The sequence below is a fragment of the Cyphomyrmex costatus genome, unplaced genomic scaffold (genome assembly GCF_001594065.2).
Source record: "Cyphomyrmex costatus isolate MS0001 unplaced genomic scaffold, Ccosl1.0 scaffold147, whole genome shotgun sequence".
NCBI classification, from domain to species: Eukaryota; Metazoa; Arthropoda; class Insecta; order Hymenoptera; family Formicidae; genus Cyphomyrmex; species Cyphomyrmex costatus.
Window position 1 is genome coordinate 440,502 of NW_017275468.1, and position 15,444 is coordinate 455,945.

At 30.9% G+C, this 15,444-nt stretch overlaps 1 protein-coding gene across 1 annotated transcript in view; it reads left to right on the top strand.

Moving 5' to 3' along the window:
• The window catches only part of LOC108783304 (uncharacterized), a 55,348-nt gene extending 53,233 nt beyond the window's left edge, over positions 1-2,115 (top strand). Inside the window, exons 6-8 of the mRNA XM_018551846.1 lie at positions 64-243; positions 1,333-1,575; positions 1,996-2,115. Coding sequence (XP_018407348.1) covers positions 64-243; positions 1,333-1,575; positions 1,996-2,115 — 543 coding nt within the window. The remainder of the gene's footprint in view (positions 1-63; positions 244-1,332; positions 1,576-1,995) is intronic.
• The last annotated feature ends 13,329 nt before the right edge of the window (positions 2,116-15,444 follow it).

The window sequence follows — 15,444 nt, forward strand, 5'->3', positions numbered from 1 at the left end:
CATATATATATATATATATATGTTGTGGAAAGGATTTAAAATTACTTAGAAAAAACATTTCAGAGAATGAGTACTATCGAGGATGAGTATCAAAATGTAAGGAGTTATCTCAAGGAAGTTGAACGCGAGGGTGTGCACAAGGTGAAAATGTTCGCAATCATAACAATAACATATGTCTTATTCTGGGGACCACTTTTTTTCATTACCCTGGCGCATCATCCTGAAAATTCTGCGGGATATGAGGTAATTAGAACATATAGAGTGTAATAAAATAATGGAAAACTTGTATTCGCGTTTATGTTACTTCTGCGAAATTTAGACACTATTCGATATTTATGTAGAAATATCTCCCGGTCATTACATATCTTGCTTATAATGGCGCATTTATGTACACTTATAATATTAGTAGCTCTGTATAACAATGCTTGCTACACTTTAGCGGATCGAACTTCATTCTTGTAAAAACAGCAATGGTATGTCACGTACCTTATTTATTTCACCATGTGTGCTCTTATATTTATTTCGAAAGATACATTCGCTTGAAATTATCGGTGGCATTCTAACAGCTCATACAAGTATTATAAATATACATGAATATATATATAAAACGACTATATAGCTGACGTCATAGAAAGAAGCATTTTATGAACGCAATCAATTATATAATAAATGTCGAAGTTAATTATTTGACAGCAACGAAATGAATAAATGAATACGCATCTCTTCTTTCTTTATTTGTAAGAATTACAATTTGTTGTTATATATGATTCTTGAAATAATTATGATACCGTAATGTTTGAAATACGTGTGAAACATATCAGAACTTACTAAGCTATTTTAGTTCAACTTTTCACAATGATATACATTTGTTCCAAAATACGAAAACTTCGCGGAAAAACATGTAAACGTAAGTTGCTCAACCGTGAAAATATACAGTTGTACGTGAATCACTCGAGCAAATCGTATCTACTGAGTAGGGGGTTCCTCCAAAGAATCTTTCTATGAAAATATAGATTTTCAAAATAGGAAAATCTGCAGGTCCGTGAAGTTGGCACTTCTAAATGCGAATTTAGAACGACAAAATCAACATAGCATTCGATTGTTCACAATTTGTTCGGTTAAAATCGAGCCAAACAATTAGTTGATATTTGAAATTGAATATTTCTAAATTACAGAATCAAGTTGTTTTTTAGGACCACAGGTCCTTCTTCAGTTATAATGTTCACGGTTTAAAATATACATTAGTACGCAGACTATGAGTTATTCCTATATCTTCATATGCAAACTGCACAATGCATCTAAATTATTGGTTTACGTGGTTTGTTGTACCAGGTGACTCTATATATAGCGTTTATACACGCTTCTGTGAACCCGCTTCTGTTCCTGCTCTTGCACCAAGGACTGCGACATGGGCTATCGGGCATGTGTAGCGATTGTTGCGAACGCATAGCTCGGTGGATCCTTGGATCCACTGCGACCGATTCGGTACAGAATGTGGATATACCTCTGTACGAACCACCGATGGATCTTCCCTCACCGCCAGATCCACCCAAGGCAACTTCGACTACATCATTGGTATGTAATCTCACTTACATGGTGCTCCTACAACCACCTTTGCTACCAACTATAAAATACTTACTGCTAGTAAGATATCATGTTCGCGAATAATTATTGAAACTTATCTCGAAACCTCGCTTAATTAGTTAAAGATTGATCTTCAACGACTCTGTCCTTTTAAAGGCGATTAATTATTTAAAGGTCACTTAGGCTGATATTCGTATTTTAAGGCCTTCTTAAGTAATTTACGACATCTCAAGACTGTATTTAAGACATTTTTTAATATAAGAACTGACCATGAATACCGATCTCAAACTAGTTTTTTTATGTTTTTTCTTTCCAAAAATGTAAATTTTTACATATCTTTTGTTATACAATTATATTTTTATGTTTAAAAATTATCCAAGCTTATAATATATAAAATCAGTACAATTACAGGACCACTCCTGTGTCGTACCACCAGACGCTTGGAGTCCGATTTCAAGAAGACCAAGCCTCCTGCTACCACTACCGGCGGAATTAAACGATTGTCAAATAAGTCCGACGAACAGCGAATAAATGGACCTTTATTATTCAGAGTAGGCATACACTTATCTGAAAAAAATTTTGTTAAAATTATTTTACGTTTTGAAACACTTTAGTAAAAAAGATTCACGTTTAGTAACATTTTAGCAAATTTTCAATAATTTTACTGAAATGTTTGAAAACATGGAATAATATATAGGAGAAACTTTTTCACCAGACAATTTTACTTAAAAATGGTATTCGTAAGAGAATTGTATTTTGTATTAGGAGACGCGGCAGCGTCTCCCGCCATGTATATTTTTGAAGTTTAGTATATTAAAAAAACGTCCTTATTATATTATAATATTATGAAAGAACACTACCATATCATGAAAGAGATGCTGCAGCGTATCCTTTAAGGGAAGAAGAATACTCATGTCATATGTATATATCTGGATTATTTTTATTTAACTATTTATGATATTTATTACCTATCTATATTCGTGCGGTAGCACATATTGAATTGCAATTTGCATTGCAATTAATTACCGCCAAATTTATCCCTAAAGGATAGGAAAGGACAAGAGTAAAGAAAAGAAAACGATCCTACATCATTTATGTAGATCAAATGAGAGCGCAATGAGTAAATTAATGAAGATTGATCAATATACAAATAACATACCTATATTCTATGTAAAAAAAAGCGGGAAATTGTACAACAGTGAATGCAGTTAGATAAATACTAAAATATATATTGCGTGAAAACACGTAGGTTGTGGGCAGCAATGCGCGCCTTAATTACAAGAGTGACACATGCTATGCGGTCGTGAATAAAGATTCGCAGTCATATGCTCGAACAGATTATTTATCCCGTTCCCAGCTCATTATACTATACTTACCAGAAAATAATCATGATTTTTTAAATTATTTTAACACTACTCGCATATCTCAGTTCCTTCTATACCTATCATGCATATTTTTGGTATTAGAATATGTCATGTTATTGATTATTACTGAACTCCATCTCCTTAGTCGAAATAAAGATCTCTAGCTTTGATTCAATCAGTCTGTTCTGGTAAGTTGTGAATACACCTCCGATTTTGTCCGTAAGCTTTTGTTAGACGTTATTAAATAAAGTCTGGTCAGAAGACAATGTGTTCAATCTCTTTTCTATATATTGTACATATACACATACATATGTATAATATTATACATCTTATACAAAACTTGTATATACAAAACTTATATTTTGTACATACTTTTTTGTACAAAAACTAATTAATATCTCTTTTAAAAGTTATCTTTTGTAATTATATTTCCATTAATCTATTTCTATTTACATTTCCTTCGTCTTTTAATTAATCAATAACAGCTGGTTCCATTATGTGTAATGTGCTAGATATAACGACAGGAATTTCAACGACATCATAATTTAATAAATAGATGTTATGTAATACAGAACAATTATATAATATAAAATTAAATCCGTTCGTGTCATAAACAACTTATCCAATAAATAACGCCATTGTGTAACCCGAATGACTCTACAATATACAGGATGTCATTAACCGATTAAATCACCTATCAAGAGCAGGCAGAGTAGACCGAACTGAATCAAAAACTCTTATACTATTTTGCAGTTTACGCAATATTTAACGAAATATTAGATCTTAAAGATAGCCGAATAGACGCGTTTGTCCGGCCTGTTAGCTTGGAGCGCGGGGAATAGAAAGCGTCCCGCGCTGCGCACATCACCGCGAGCCTCAACGTCTAAACTCGAGCAGCGTGCCTCAGGCCATCCCCGCGCCTCGCGATCCACGCGCGTAAAGAGTGATTGAGGGGCGTACACGCTTGGCAGTAGTAGGCCAAACGAACACATTTATTCGGCTATATTTAAGGTCTAATATCTCGTCAAATATTCCGTAAACTGCAAAATAGTATAAGACTCTTCGACTCAGTTTGGTCTACTCTATCTGTTCTTGGTAGGTAATTTAATCGATTAATGACACGCTGTATACTCCAGAAAGAGAAAATAAATAAACACTTACATGTCATGTACACACTTGGTATTCCAGCAAACATAAATATATAAGAAAGAATATATGTGAATATTATAATAAAATAATATTGATAAAGAAAGGGATAAACTTCTGAAAACGTATAATGTTTTCATGAATTTTGACAAAAACACTCTAAATAACGTTAAATGAATGCTTTTAAATGGATTTTCATCGACAAAGAAATTTAATACTAAAAACGTTTGAATAAAGTTATATACTTTATTCAAGTATATTTAGCACTAAAGTTCTTTAGATTAAGTCATTACGCGTGGAAATTCGTGCACCTCTAAACAGAGGGAAGGTGAGGTGGAAGTCGCTTCGAATGGGAATTGTATGCCCCTAGGCAGGAGGAGATGGGGTGAAAGTTTCTTCGCATGGGAATCGCGCGCCCCTGAACTTTTATAATTTCATTCAAACATTTTTGGGATTAAACTTCTTTGTCGGTAGAAATCCATGTAAGGGCATTCATTTGACATTGTTTAGAGTATTTCTGCCAAAATTCATGACAATCGGGTGTTGGACTTTCGGAAGTTCATACAAAGAGAGAAATATATGTTTTGTAATAAAGTTATCAACTTATCACAGATCCTGGCGTGAAGTACCGAAAGTAATGTTTAGCGAATAAGCATGCACACACACACACACACACAGTTGTAAAAATGTTATTTATCACTAACATGTGAAACACATAGTGATAACTAACATGTTAGTTATCACTAAGTTATCACTTTCCAATTTACCAACATTAAAAAACTTTGAAATTAAATAAAAAAAAACGAGACGAGCGACAATTTTCCTTCTTGGAATATATTCTACGCATGAAAATATACAAATTTACAAAATTACAGGAAAATCGAAGATGGAGGCGATATACTGAATATTTATCCTTTTCTTTAAAAACACAAAAGTTATATTTAAAAAATTATTGTTTTTGAAGCAGAGCTTTTGTGTTTATAAAGCAGAGAATTTGTTTGTAAGAAAGAGAATTTGTAAAGAAAAGAATATATTTGTAAATGAGTAATTGTGAATTGGAATTAAAAATAATTACTTTTTTATATGGATTGAAGTTTAGATCTAACGTTTCTTTGAAATAGATACTATTACTGTATACACGTCGCTCGCGTCCAAGTTTCTATTAATTTCGAGAAATGTAATAAATCTAATTAAACTTTATGATTTAAAGATATCGATTTTAGTGATAAACATCTGTTATTACAAATTTTCAACCTAAACAAACACTAAGTGGAAATGTGTCTATTATAACAAATGCGGCAATAAAATTAAAAAATTCAATATAAGTTAATTTAATTTAAGTTAATGATGTAGAAAGTTTAAATAGTGTGAATGGAGACAGTTATAATGATATAGAATATTTTAAAAAATTAAAAAATACTCCATTTGATCAATTTGATTTGGAAGTATTTTAAATAAAAAATGAAGAAATGTTTCCTAATTTAAAAAAATTAATTAAAGGGATTTTTTTTCAATTAAGTTTAATTAAAACAGAGTTACGAAATAGATTGGATGTAGAAACATGCAATTCTATAATATTGCCTAAGCAACTAATGGCTGATGAAAATTGTTATACATGGAATCTGAAACGTTATTGTAGAAAAGATGGAAATGTTAGTTATACTTGGGTCATGTTTATATATGTAATGAATAATATTATTTATTAATGTATATATGAATAATAATATTATAATTAAGCGTTACTTTTTATCGAAAAAAGAAATGTTTTTAAGTTAATTTGAGTTTATGTTGAAATTGCGTGTATTAACGACGTGTATGGTATCATGACATGCATATGTTTATTAAAACAATTTTTGTTAAACTTTGAAATAAATTGAAATAAAATTTATTGCCATTTTATATTAAAAAGCAACAGGCGTCATTAACGTTTTTTATTGTATTCCTTTCTTTAAAAAAAGATAATTTTTACTCGATATGAAACTCTATTCTTAAAAAATATCGCATACAAAAGACTAAAGAAATACAGTATACTTATATCACGTATACGTATAGTATTTTCCTAGTTTTTCGTATGCGGTACTTTTCAAGAATGCGATCTCTTTGGGGTGGTTTTCGCACATAAGGAATGGAGGGATTATTTGTTTTTAAAATTATTGATCAAAAACTGCAGAAAAATATGATCATTTTGCTGCATAAAACTGATAAAACCATTATAAATCAATTATTTGTTGATTTTTTTACGGTTGATTTTAAAAAATATTTACGGGTTACATTATCAAAATGTTCTGAATGATTTTTGACTGATTTTATCATATTAGCTTATTTTGTAACTTATTGTTTGATTAATATTTTTGATTGGTATTGTACAAAACATTCTTAAATTATAGTATTAGTATTTTTGTTTTTATTATTTTTTAAAATATGCATTCTAACTTTATTAAAAGTTTCACCAGAAAAATTATTTTTTACTAAATAGCTAGAGCAATAAAATCGGACTTAGAGATATTAGCACAAAAAATTAGCACTAAATCCTTTGTATGTCTCATGCGATTATTCTCATGTTGGCATTTTATATTCAGACATCAAATATATATGGAATGTCCTTCACTTTTATTGAGCAATTCAAACATCCGCGCATTGCCGAAGCAACATACACCCCTTTCAGGGGCGATGCGTCCTTGTGCGTTGTCATAGCGACACGTTCATTTATTTGGCAATGGATTTCTCAATTAGCGAGAAATATCGGCAACTCTTCGTCGTGTTTCATGAATCATACATCTATTGAGCCAACAAAAACTGCTCTCTACGTAGTTTTTTGAAGTTCCGCGATTTTCCTTATCGTTTCATCGCCCGCGCATTATAATTTCTTGTGCAAATACTGATCTAATTATTGTATTGTAACGTTTTATAATAGGAGATAGATAGATTATAGATAAATAGATAGATAGATTATAGATAGATGGACAGATAGACATCGTTTATTAAGCGCTTTAGAATTGGCTTCTCTCAAGTGCCAAAAGAATTAATAATATAAAAATACATATCATACAAAAATAAAATATATACTACATGTATGAAAGATAAGCATAGCGGACATGGATACAAATCATGAGCTTATACTTAATTAATGATCGTACACTTTACATTTAAAATCATGTAGATGGATGGCACAGCGAATATCTCGCGACATGCTATTCCAAAATTCCGCAGCATTGATCTTAAAAAGTCTTGAAAAACTCTGTACGATACAATATTGTAGCGATAAAAAATCATCAGAAATTTTAATATGATACAACGATTTATTCTTCTTAAACTCTTCTTCTTAACTTTTTTTTTCTTATATAGCTATAGGTATAGCCCTCACTCGTTATTTGTTAAAAAGTTGTTAATAAGACAATTTTTATAAATAAAGCATAATTTTTAAACACAAGAGATATGTATATATATATACGATGTATATTTTACTATTTACTATATACGTTATATATATTCTGCTATATAATTTACATAATATATTACATAATATTTAGTTTTTATTTTGTGCTATAACAGATAGAGTAGACAATTTCTTTTCTTTCCTGCTTAGGCATGTTCGACTTTAAACACAAAGCGAAATCCACCCCAGTATAAGGGTCTCCCTCTGTATAAGGATTATGAGCGTAACCAAAGGGGAGATTAAAGGGTGCCACAGCCTCCCCATAACCTTTTAGAATAGAGTTCGGCATGTGATGCACTTTTCGGCCAATTTTCGGCTTGGTTTCTTGTTCCTTATTTCATCAACTTGTGCGCAGTCTAAATACAGATCGAGCTCTGTTATAGAATGATAATTACGATAAAATATAAAATAAGTTTGATTAATTTTACTGAAGTGCATGGTAAAAATCTTTAAAATATTGTATTGTAGATACCATAATTACTATATTTTTAGGATAAATTTTAAGAAAATATATTTATTCCGCGCAGGTATTTCTATTTATTTCGTGCAGGTACTTCTATTTATTTTTCGTGGTGAGGAATTTTCTGCCAAACTTTATGAAGGTCTCTCTCGAGTTCTGCCTGCGTCGTTGGCTGACTTGTCCTTGTTTCTGACTGTGTTACACGCGCACATGCACGCACGCACCAACACGATATGCAAATTCCGACCGAGCAACCTTCTTCGTGGTACACATCGGGTAACGCGCGAATAATAACTGGCGGATAGTTACTCAAAATTTTGCAAAATGTAGAGTTTCCTTCGGAACTTGATTATCACACTCAGCTTCTAGGCATGCTAGAGTAATTATCAAGGTTACATTTTAAAGGAAAAATTTCAGCCTTTAAAATGTATGTAATGACATTTTTCAGCTTATTCCTGCTTTGCCCTTGAAAAGTTGGAAAGTCGTTTTTCGGAGATACAGTTCTTTACATATCTATAAAAGGATCCCTCACAAAATCATAGAATTTTGGCTCTCGGTGAAATTGGCTGAAATTTTAATGTCATAGTGTTGACTCATTGATCAAAAATGTCCAGAGGCACAAAGCCTGAAAATGACTTGTTTTTTGTTGTAGCCATTTAAAAAATTTTATTTTTATTTTATTTTAATTTATAATATATTAAATGTTTTATTAGATCACACATATAATATTGACTCTTAATTGCCTTTTTATTTCATTGACAATTTTTTAAAATTTTATTTTATTAATGTCAAAATCAGATTTCTGATACACACACACACACACACACACACACACACACGCACGCAAACACACACACACACACACACACACACACACACACACACACGAAACTTCGATTTTTATATGCACCTTTTTTTACATAAAAATGCGCGCGTAGGCGTATGTGTGTGGGAATGGGGTTGGGAGTGAGGGTGGTGAGAGTATTGGCATATTGTTATTTTAAATCTCTTGATTTATTACAGAAATTTGATTTTGAGGATTTAATAATAAAATAAAAATTTAAATGGCTACACACACACACAACAAAAAAACTAGTCGTTTTCGGGCTTTATGCCAATGGACACTTTTGATCAATGAGTCAAGAAATATGACATATTACAGTTTCAGCTAATTTCACCGAGGGCCAAAATCCTACGATTTTGTACGGAGTCCTTTGCAGTTTTTAAAATGATTCCCTAATTGTTGTGCGTAGTGTATATATATTTACCCCAACAAAAGACTATAAATTATTATAAATTTACGGAGATTGCAACAATTTTTTTTCTCTTATTGATAGTGTATAATAGGCCAAAATTGTAAATGTGTTAAAGAATCATATGTATAATATAGTTTATTTAAAGCATTTCGGTACTACCGGAAAAAAAAGATAAATATTAATCTAATTATTCGGGGTATTATCAAATAATTAGATTAATATTTACCTTTTATTTTAATTTAGTACTTCACGTAATAGTACAAAGAAATTGTAATATAGAATGAATGTATATAAAATGATGAAATAGTTGCACGCGTTGGGAGTTTCAGACAAATTGCAAAATTTTTGAATCTATTAAAACTTTCTCAATACTTACATTAGTGTCAAGGCTAAAATATTGAGAAAAAAGTAGCGGGAAGTAAATTTGAGATAACACAACTTTATCGCTCGTGCTACGTAAAAAATGAGAAGCGTCGTAAGGAAGAACGTATGATCGGAGTAGCCTAAATTAAGTTCGGGGACTACGAAGTATAAAATATAATTTAAAGTAATATTGTCAAAAATGTTTGTTACATATACACATCTTAATATATATTATAGTGTCATACAGTATACTCCCATAAAGTAGGTTCATAAATTATAATAATGGAAATGTAGCTCTATCCTTTCCTTCAATAAAAAAATTTATAAAAGTGTATCACTGATGAAATACCTTTATTAACCCTGTCCATCATCGAACTTTCCACCGGTATTTATCTTACTTGATGAAAATTGACTAATTTCACAATCTCGACTTGATGTCTAATCAGTCTAATATTATCTAATATCATATATCTAATATCTAATATCATGATAATAATCTTCAGTTTGTGAGAAGACTCCTAAGATTTCATCACCGACATCAATTTTGATAATTTTTTGATTTTATGTAAGAATAGTTTAGTTTCTACGATCATTGTTTTACCGGTAACATTTTATCCGTTAGCGAACGGACGAAGAGTGTATATATATTTTAATTCAATACCTATTATAATAGGAAATCAGAAAGTAATTTCTTCCTTTGTTGTTGGAAAGGAAGCCTTTTCTGGCGATAATTTCGTTTTGTTTGCCGAATAAGCGCACTTGCTCCAAACGTTCATAAAGTTTAGTAACTTCCTCCAATTTGTCGATAGTTATATCTTCGTTTGCAAACTCTCGATAGATAAAACCGCTACGTGCTCAATTGTTCAAGATGTCGATTCTAATCTATTTGAAATGAATAAGACAAAATATCAAATAATATAATCTAGATTTAGAAATTCAGAGGAGACATTACATGTTAAATATTAGGGGATTGCATTAAAAGCCGCTGTTTTTTTTTTATTTGAGCATTTATTTCAATAATAAGATACATGAATACCTCAATCAAAGTATTTTTCCTCGGAAACTATGACTTTTTGTCACTTTTCTGGCAGAAGTTGAATTCCGCGACAAAAGAATAATTTATCTTTTGAGTCAATCCATTCAGCAATTCAATTTTTGACTTCGCTATAATTACGGAAGTGTGTATTTTCCAGAGCGTGTTGCGTCAATCGGAACAGATGATAATCGCTTGATGCCAAGTCCAAAGAATATGCTGGGTGGGAGAACCTCCCATTTGAAATCCATCAATGTGTTTATTTCACGGTTATAGCAACATGGGGCCGAACGTTATTATGGAAATGGTCAGGAGAAGAATCATATATCTTTCGACAATTTGATGCAATTGATGATCGTTTTTCAAATTATCATTCAAACCCTCCAATTGTTGTCGATAACACTCGGCTGTGATTATTTCGTTTGGTTTCAACAGCTCATAATACACGACACCCTCCATATCCCACCAAATACAGAGCATTGTGACCGTGGAATCATTATTTTTAAATCGTCGAAATCAGTCTCTACATACTGTTTCTGATGGAGCAAATTTATCGTTTCCGCAAGCAATCGATGAGTTTCAGCTGCATTTTTTTTTTAAATCAAAATAGTGTAGAACTTCCATTTTAATTCAGTTATAGAAAAGCATGTATAAACAAGGATGGCGTTTGTTGACTAAATTTTAGTGGGAAATATTCTTACACTTCAAAATGACATAAGTAACAGATGTCTCTAACCACAGCATAAGCAGCATAAAGCCATCTAAACGTGAACAGCGACTTTTAATGAAACCACCTAATAATAAATTAATACATGCAGCACTAACAACTTGAACTCGATTCGAGATATACTGCGTGCGCAATATTAGATTTGTAATTATCTTTGTACGAAGGAATTTTAATGTTAGAGAATTGTTGAAACCGCGCGGAGTACACGTAATAAATATTCAAAGGGTATACAGTAATTAGAAAATTTCAGACGCTCAATAGTACGTGTACGATACACGTAACACATATTCTCAGAAAGATTGCAACAATATAATAGTCTTATATGTAGATAAAGTTAACGGATTTAGCAGCTTACGAATCGAACACAGCTTTTAACGAGAAGTTTGCAGAGCTTTTGCTTTGTGCACGTTACATGATGCATGTCGAACTTTGTATAAAACTAACCGCATCTAATTGAAAACTTTATCGAGTTGTGACTAAAGGAATCGACCTTGCATATGGGACATATTATAATGAGATATTATGTTTCATATAACGAAATAAGAAATTAAATTTCTCAAAACGATAGATGTAACATTAGAATCAAGTAAAGTTATACGTAAAACATAGATGTTGATTAAGGAAAATTTCAAATAGGTTTCATGTAATAAGACCTGATTGATATAAAAGATCTTCTATAATAAGGTAATTCGAGATAAGGCGCCACACTTAAGCTTTTATTCTTGAATAATTTTTCTTAACACTATTGAATTAACCAATGGATAAAATATTTATATTCTAAAAGCTTTTTTTATTCATACAAATTCATGAATTAAACTTTTAATATTCCGTATTATTGAAAAAAAATTATATGTTATACCTTCTACAAAAGTGATATATTCGCCCTATATACGAATAAAATACCATCTCCATAGAAGAAGATGTCACAAGCAATTAAATAATGTAATGTAATATAAAATTGCATATTTTACTTTCGAGTTTATAATCAAGATTTGAAACTGTAAAAACATGAGATATGATAAAACATAAATTGAGGAAATATAAAAGACAGTAATTTAAAACATATGTTGAACATATACTTTTATTTATTCAAACAACATTTTATTAATTAGAAATATACGGATTTATATAAAGCATCCAAAATTTTAATCCATAACATTGTTTTAATATCAAGTAGGGAAAATTGTGTTTTGTATTTACTGTCATCTTCCCTCTGAATGTAAGAGGAATATGCAATTACAATTTTTACGCATACAATAATATTATAAATTATAATCTGTATCAACGACATCACTACCAGAAAATATTAATCAAAACCATATACCATTTGTTCAGTTTTATCGTAAGCATTGAAGCATAAAACAGCAATTAGCGTATCAAATATTAGAAAGAGCATATTTCATGACCTATCTTTTCGTATATCGTCAAATATTTTTCAATGTCATGTAAAATACATCTTATATTTATCAGAAAACTTTGAAGTAATTTCGAAGAAGAATCTAATCTAACAATAGATGAAAAGTCAATGAAAAAAAATAACAATTATTTAAGTATAAGATTTTAGAAGCAAATGTTTTCTTTCATGTTAGAAGAATATATAAGGATCTAATATCTTATTATTCTAGCACAGCGGATGTTTCTTTTTGCTCAACGATGAAATCGTTTCCATATTTTAAGAAGCCGACATAATCTTTCGACGCGTCTTTCAAATTAGCTAGACTCTAGAGAAAGGTTTCGCTTTAGAGGAATATCCGTCAGTATTATCGTCTACGAGCAAATCGAAGGGTGAAAGTATCAAGCGTAAATCAAGATGATTGATGTCGGTCTAATATGGATTTTCATGTATTTGCATAATCGACTTATAACCTCGTAAAATCGATCATTTTTCACAAATCCGTCAAAAATTATAGCGTGATCTGACGGAAAATAGCCAAGATTTGAAGGCAGCAGCTCGCTGTCGCCGCACGCAGTTATCTCTGGATCGTCCTATGGGACACATGTTTAATTATAATCGTAATAACTCACTGTTGTAGCAGTCATCTCAGGGCAGTCTACTAATTCGTTTAAGAGGTATCTTACCTTTATTTTCTGCGCTGCCTCATTCAACTTTGTTTCTAAAATTATACTGTAAACGCAAAAAAAGTATAAACTATTAGTAATTTCTATTAATTACGTATTAATCACATATTAATTATATGTTAACTATACTTTAACTATATTACATATTAATTATATATACTTTATGCTTTCATGTTTAAATGTGTGTGTGTTAAAGATCTTCCATTTATTTAATATCCGTTCAAACATATATGTATTATATATTCACGCAAATATTTGTACCTTTTTTTTATGTTATATATATTCACGTATTGCATTTTATTAATATTTACATCATTTTATTTAATATCTAATTTTATACAATAGTTCTATCTCGTTATTCTTATATATTTCTTTAATTCATTCATATATTGTTCACTTGTCATATAAATTTTTTATAATAAAAAGATTAAAAAGTATAAATCTTTGAGACAATACCAATTTTATTGTCATTTTATTGCGTTACGATGTACATACATATATATATTGCAATATTAAATTTTGTTGCTCGATATTATTCACTTAATATCCCTCAACGTTCATTACCTATACCTCTTTTCTTTTACCTTTAATATTATTTTAACTTTCATGTGCATTCATCTCTTTCCTTTAAATCGTCTTATATACATTCTTTTCTAATTCATCCTCTCCCTATTATAAAGTTTAAGTAACAATAGCTTTTATTTACGATATAATTCAGGATACTTGATTTAGACTGCTGTATTATTTTATCATATTCTCTATTTTATTTGAATTATTAAATTCTTATATAGAAATAAACTCTCATTACCAATATTAGTTTAGGATAATATATTATTAACTCATCTTTCTTTCTCTACTTATATATTGTTATACATCATACTCCTATATACAATTTATTTAAATAAAAAATATATATTGGTATGTACATACATCATCATTCACGTACTACGTATAAATTACTATGAGATCAAACAAATCTATCATTATTTCAATTCATAATTTTAATACTTTACATTGTTAAATTACATATATCAAAATTTAGTGTTATTTTATAATCATTTTATTACCACAATTTTTCAAATTAATTATTATAAGTCTAATAATTAATTTGAATTATAAATCTAATAATTATAGAAAGAAAATCCCGTAAGTTTTGCTCGGGGCCTACAGATTTTCTATCATCTTCTCTAACTTAATTAAGAATAATGATTACTAAAAACGATTCAAAATTGGTGGGACAAACGCGGTACAATAGTTATCACACTTGCCCGGCGTCTTGTCCAGGATGTAAAGCCTTGTGTTCACGATACTAGAAATCGGTCCGAGATCTCGAATAAAAGAAAAATTGACCAATTACATTGGTCATGTGACCAAATTGTTCAAATGTGATTTGTTAATTTTTTCTTCATCCGAGATCTCGGACCGATTTCTAGCATCGTGGACACAAGGCTTAAGGCTGGAGTCACATTGAGCGGAACGGAACAGCTAGACCAATCACAATCGCAGAAAGTAAAGCAGCGGAATGATTGTAGAGTTCGATTGAATTCACTGTTCCGTTCCTCTGTAATTTCCGCTCCATGTAACTCCAGCCTAACAACGTACAATGTCCGTAAAGCTAATGGACCTTCTACAATAAGCCATTACTTAAAGCCCATTCTACATTGGTCGTATCGTAGACGTCGCAGGTCACAAATTTGTTGCAACAGCCAATCCGATGTGTCAATTAGAAGTCTCACGACGCTTACGATGCTACGATACGACCAATGCAGAATGGGTTTAAACTACGCACAATGGAGGAACAGATATTAGATATTGAAATATTAACCTATCGTGTATTCTGATGTAACTGGTATCTGATAGGTTAATATTTTAATATCTAATATCTGTTCCTCCATTGTACGCAGCCCTAAGACTCCATGTATGCGGTCAGCTGCGGTAAACGCATGCGGTGACCAATCAGGAGCCAAGCGCATACCGCATCCGGCAGAAGTCCGGC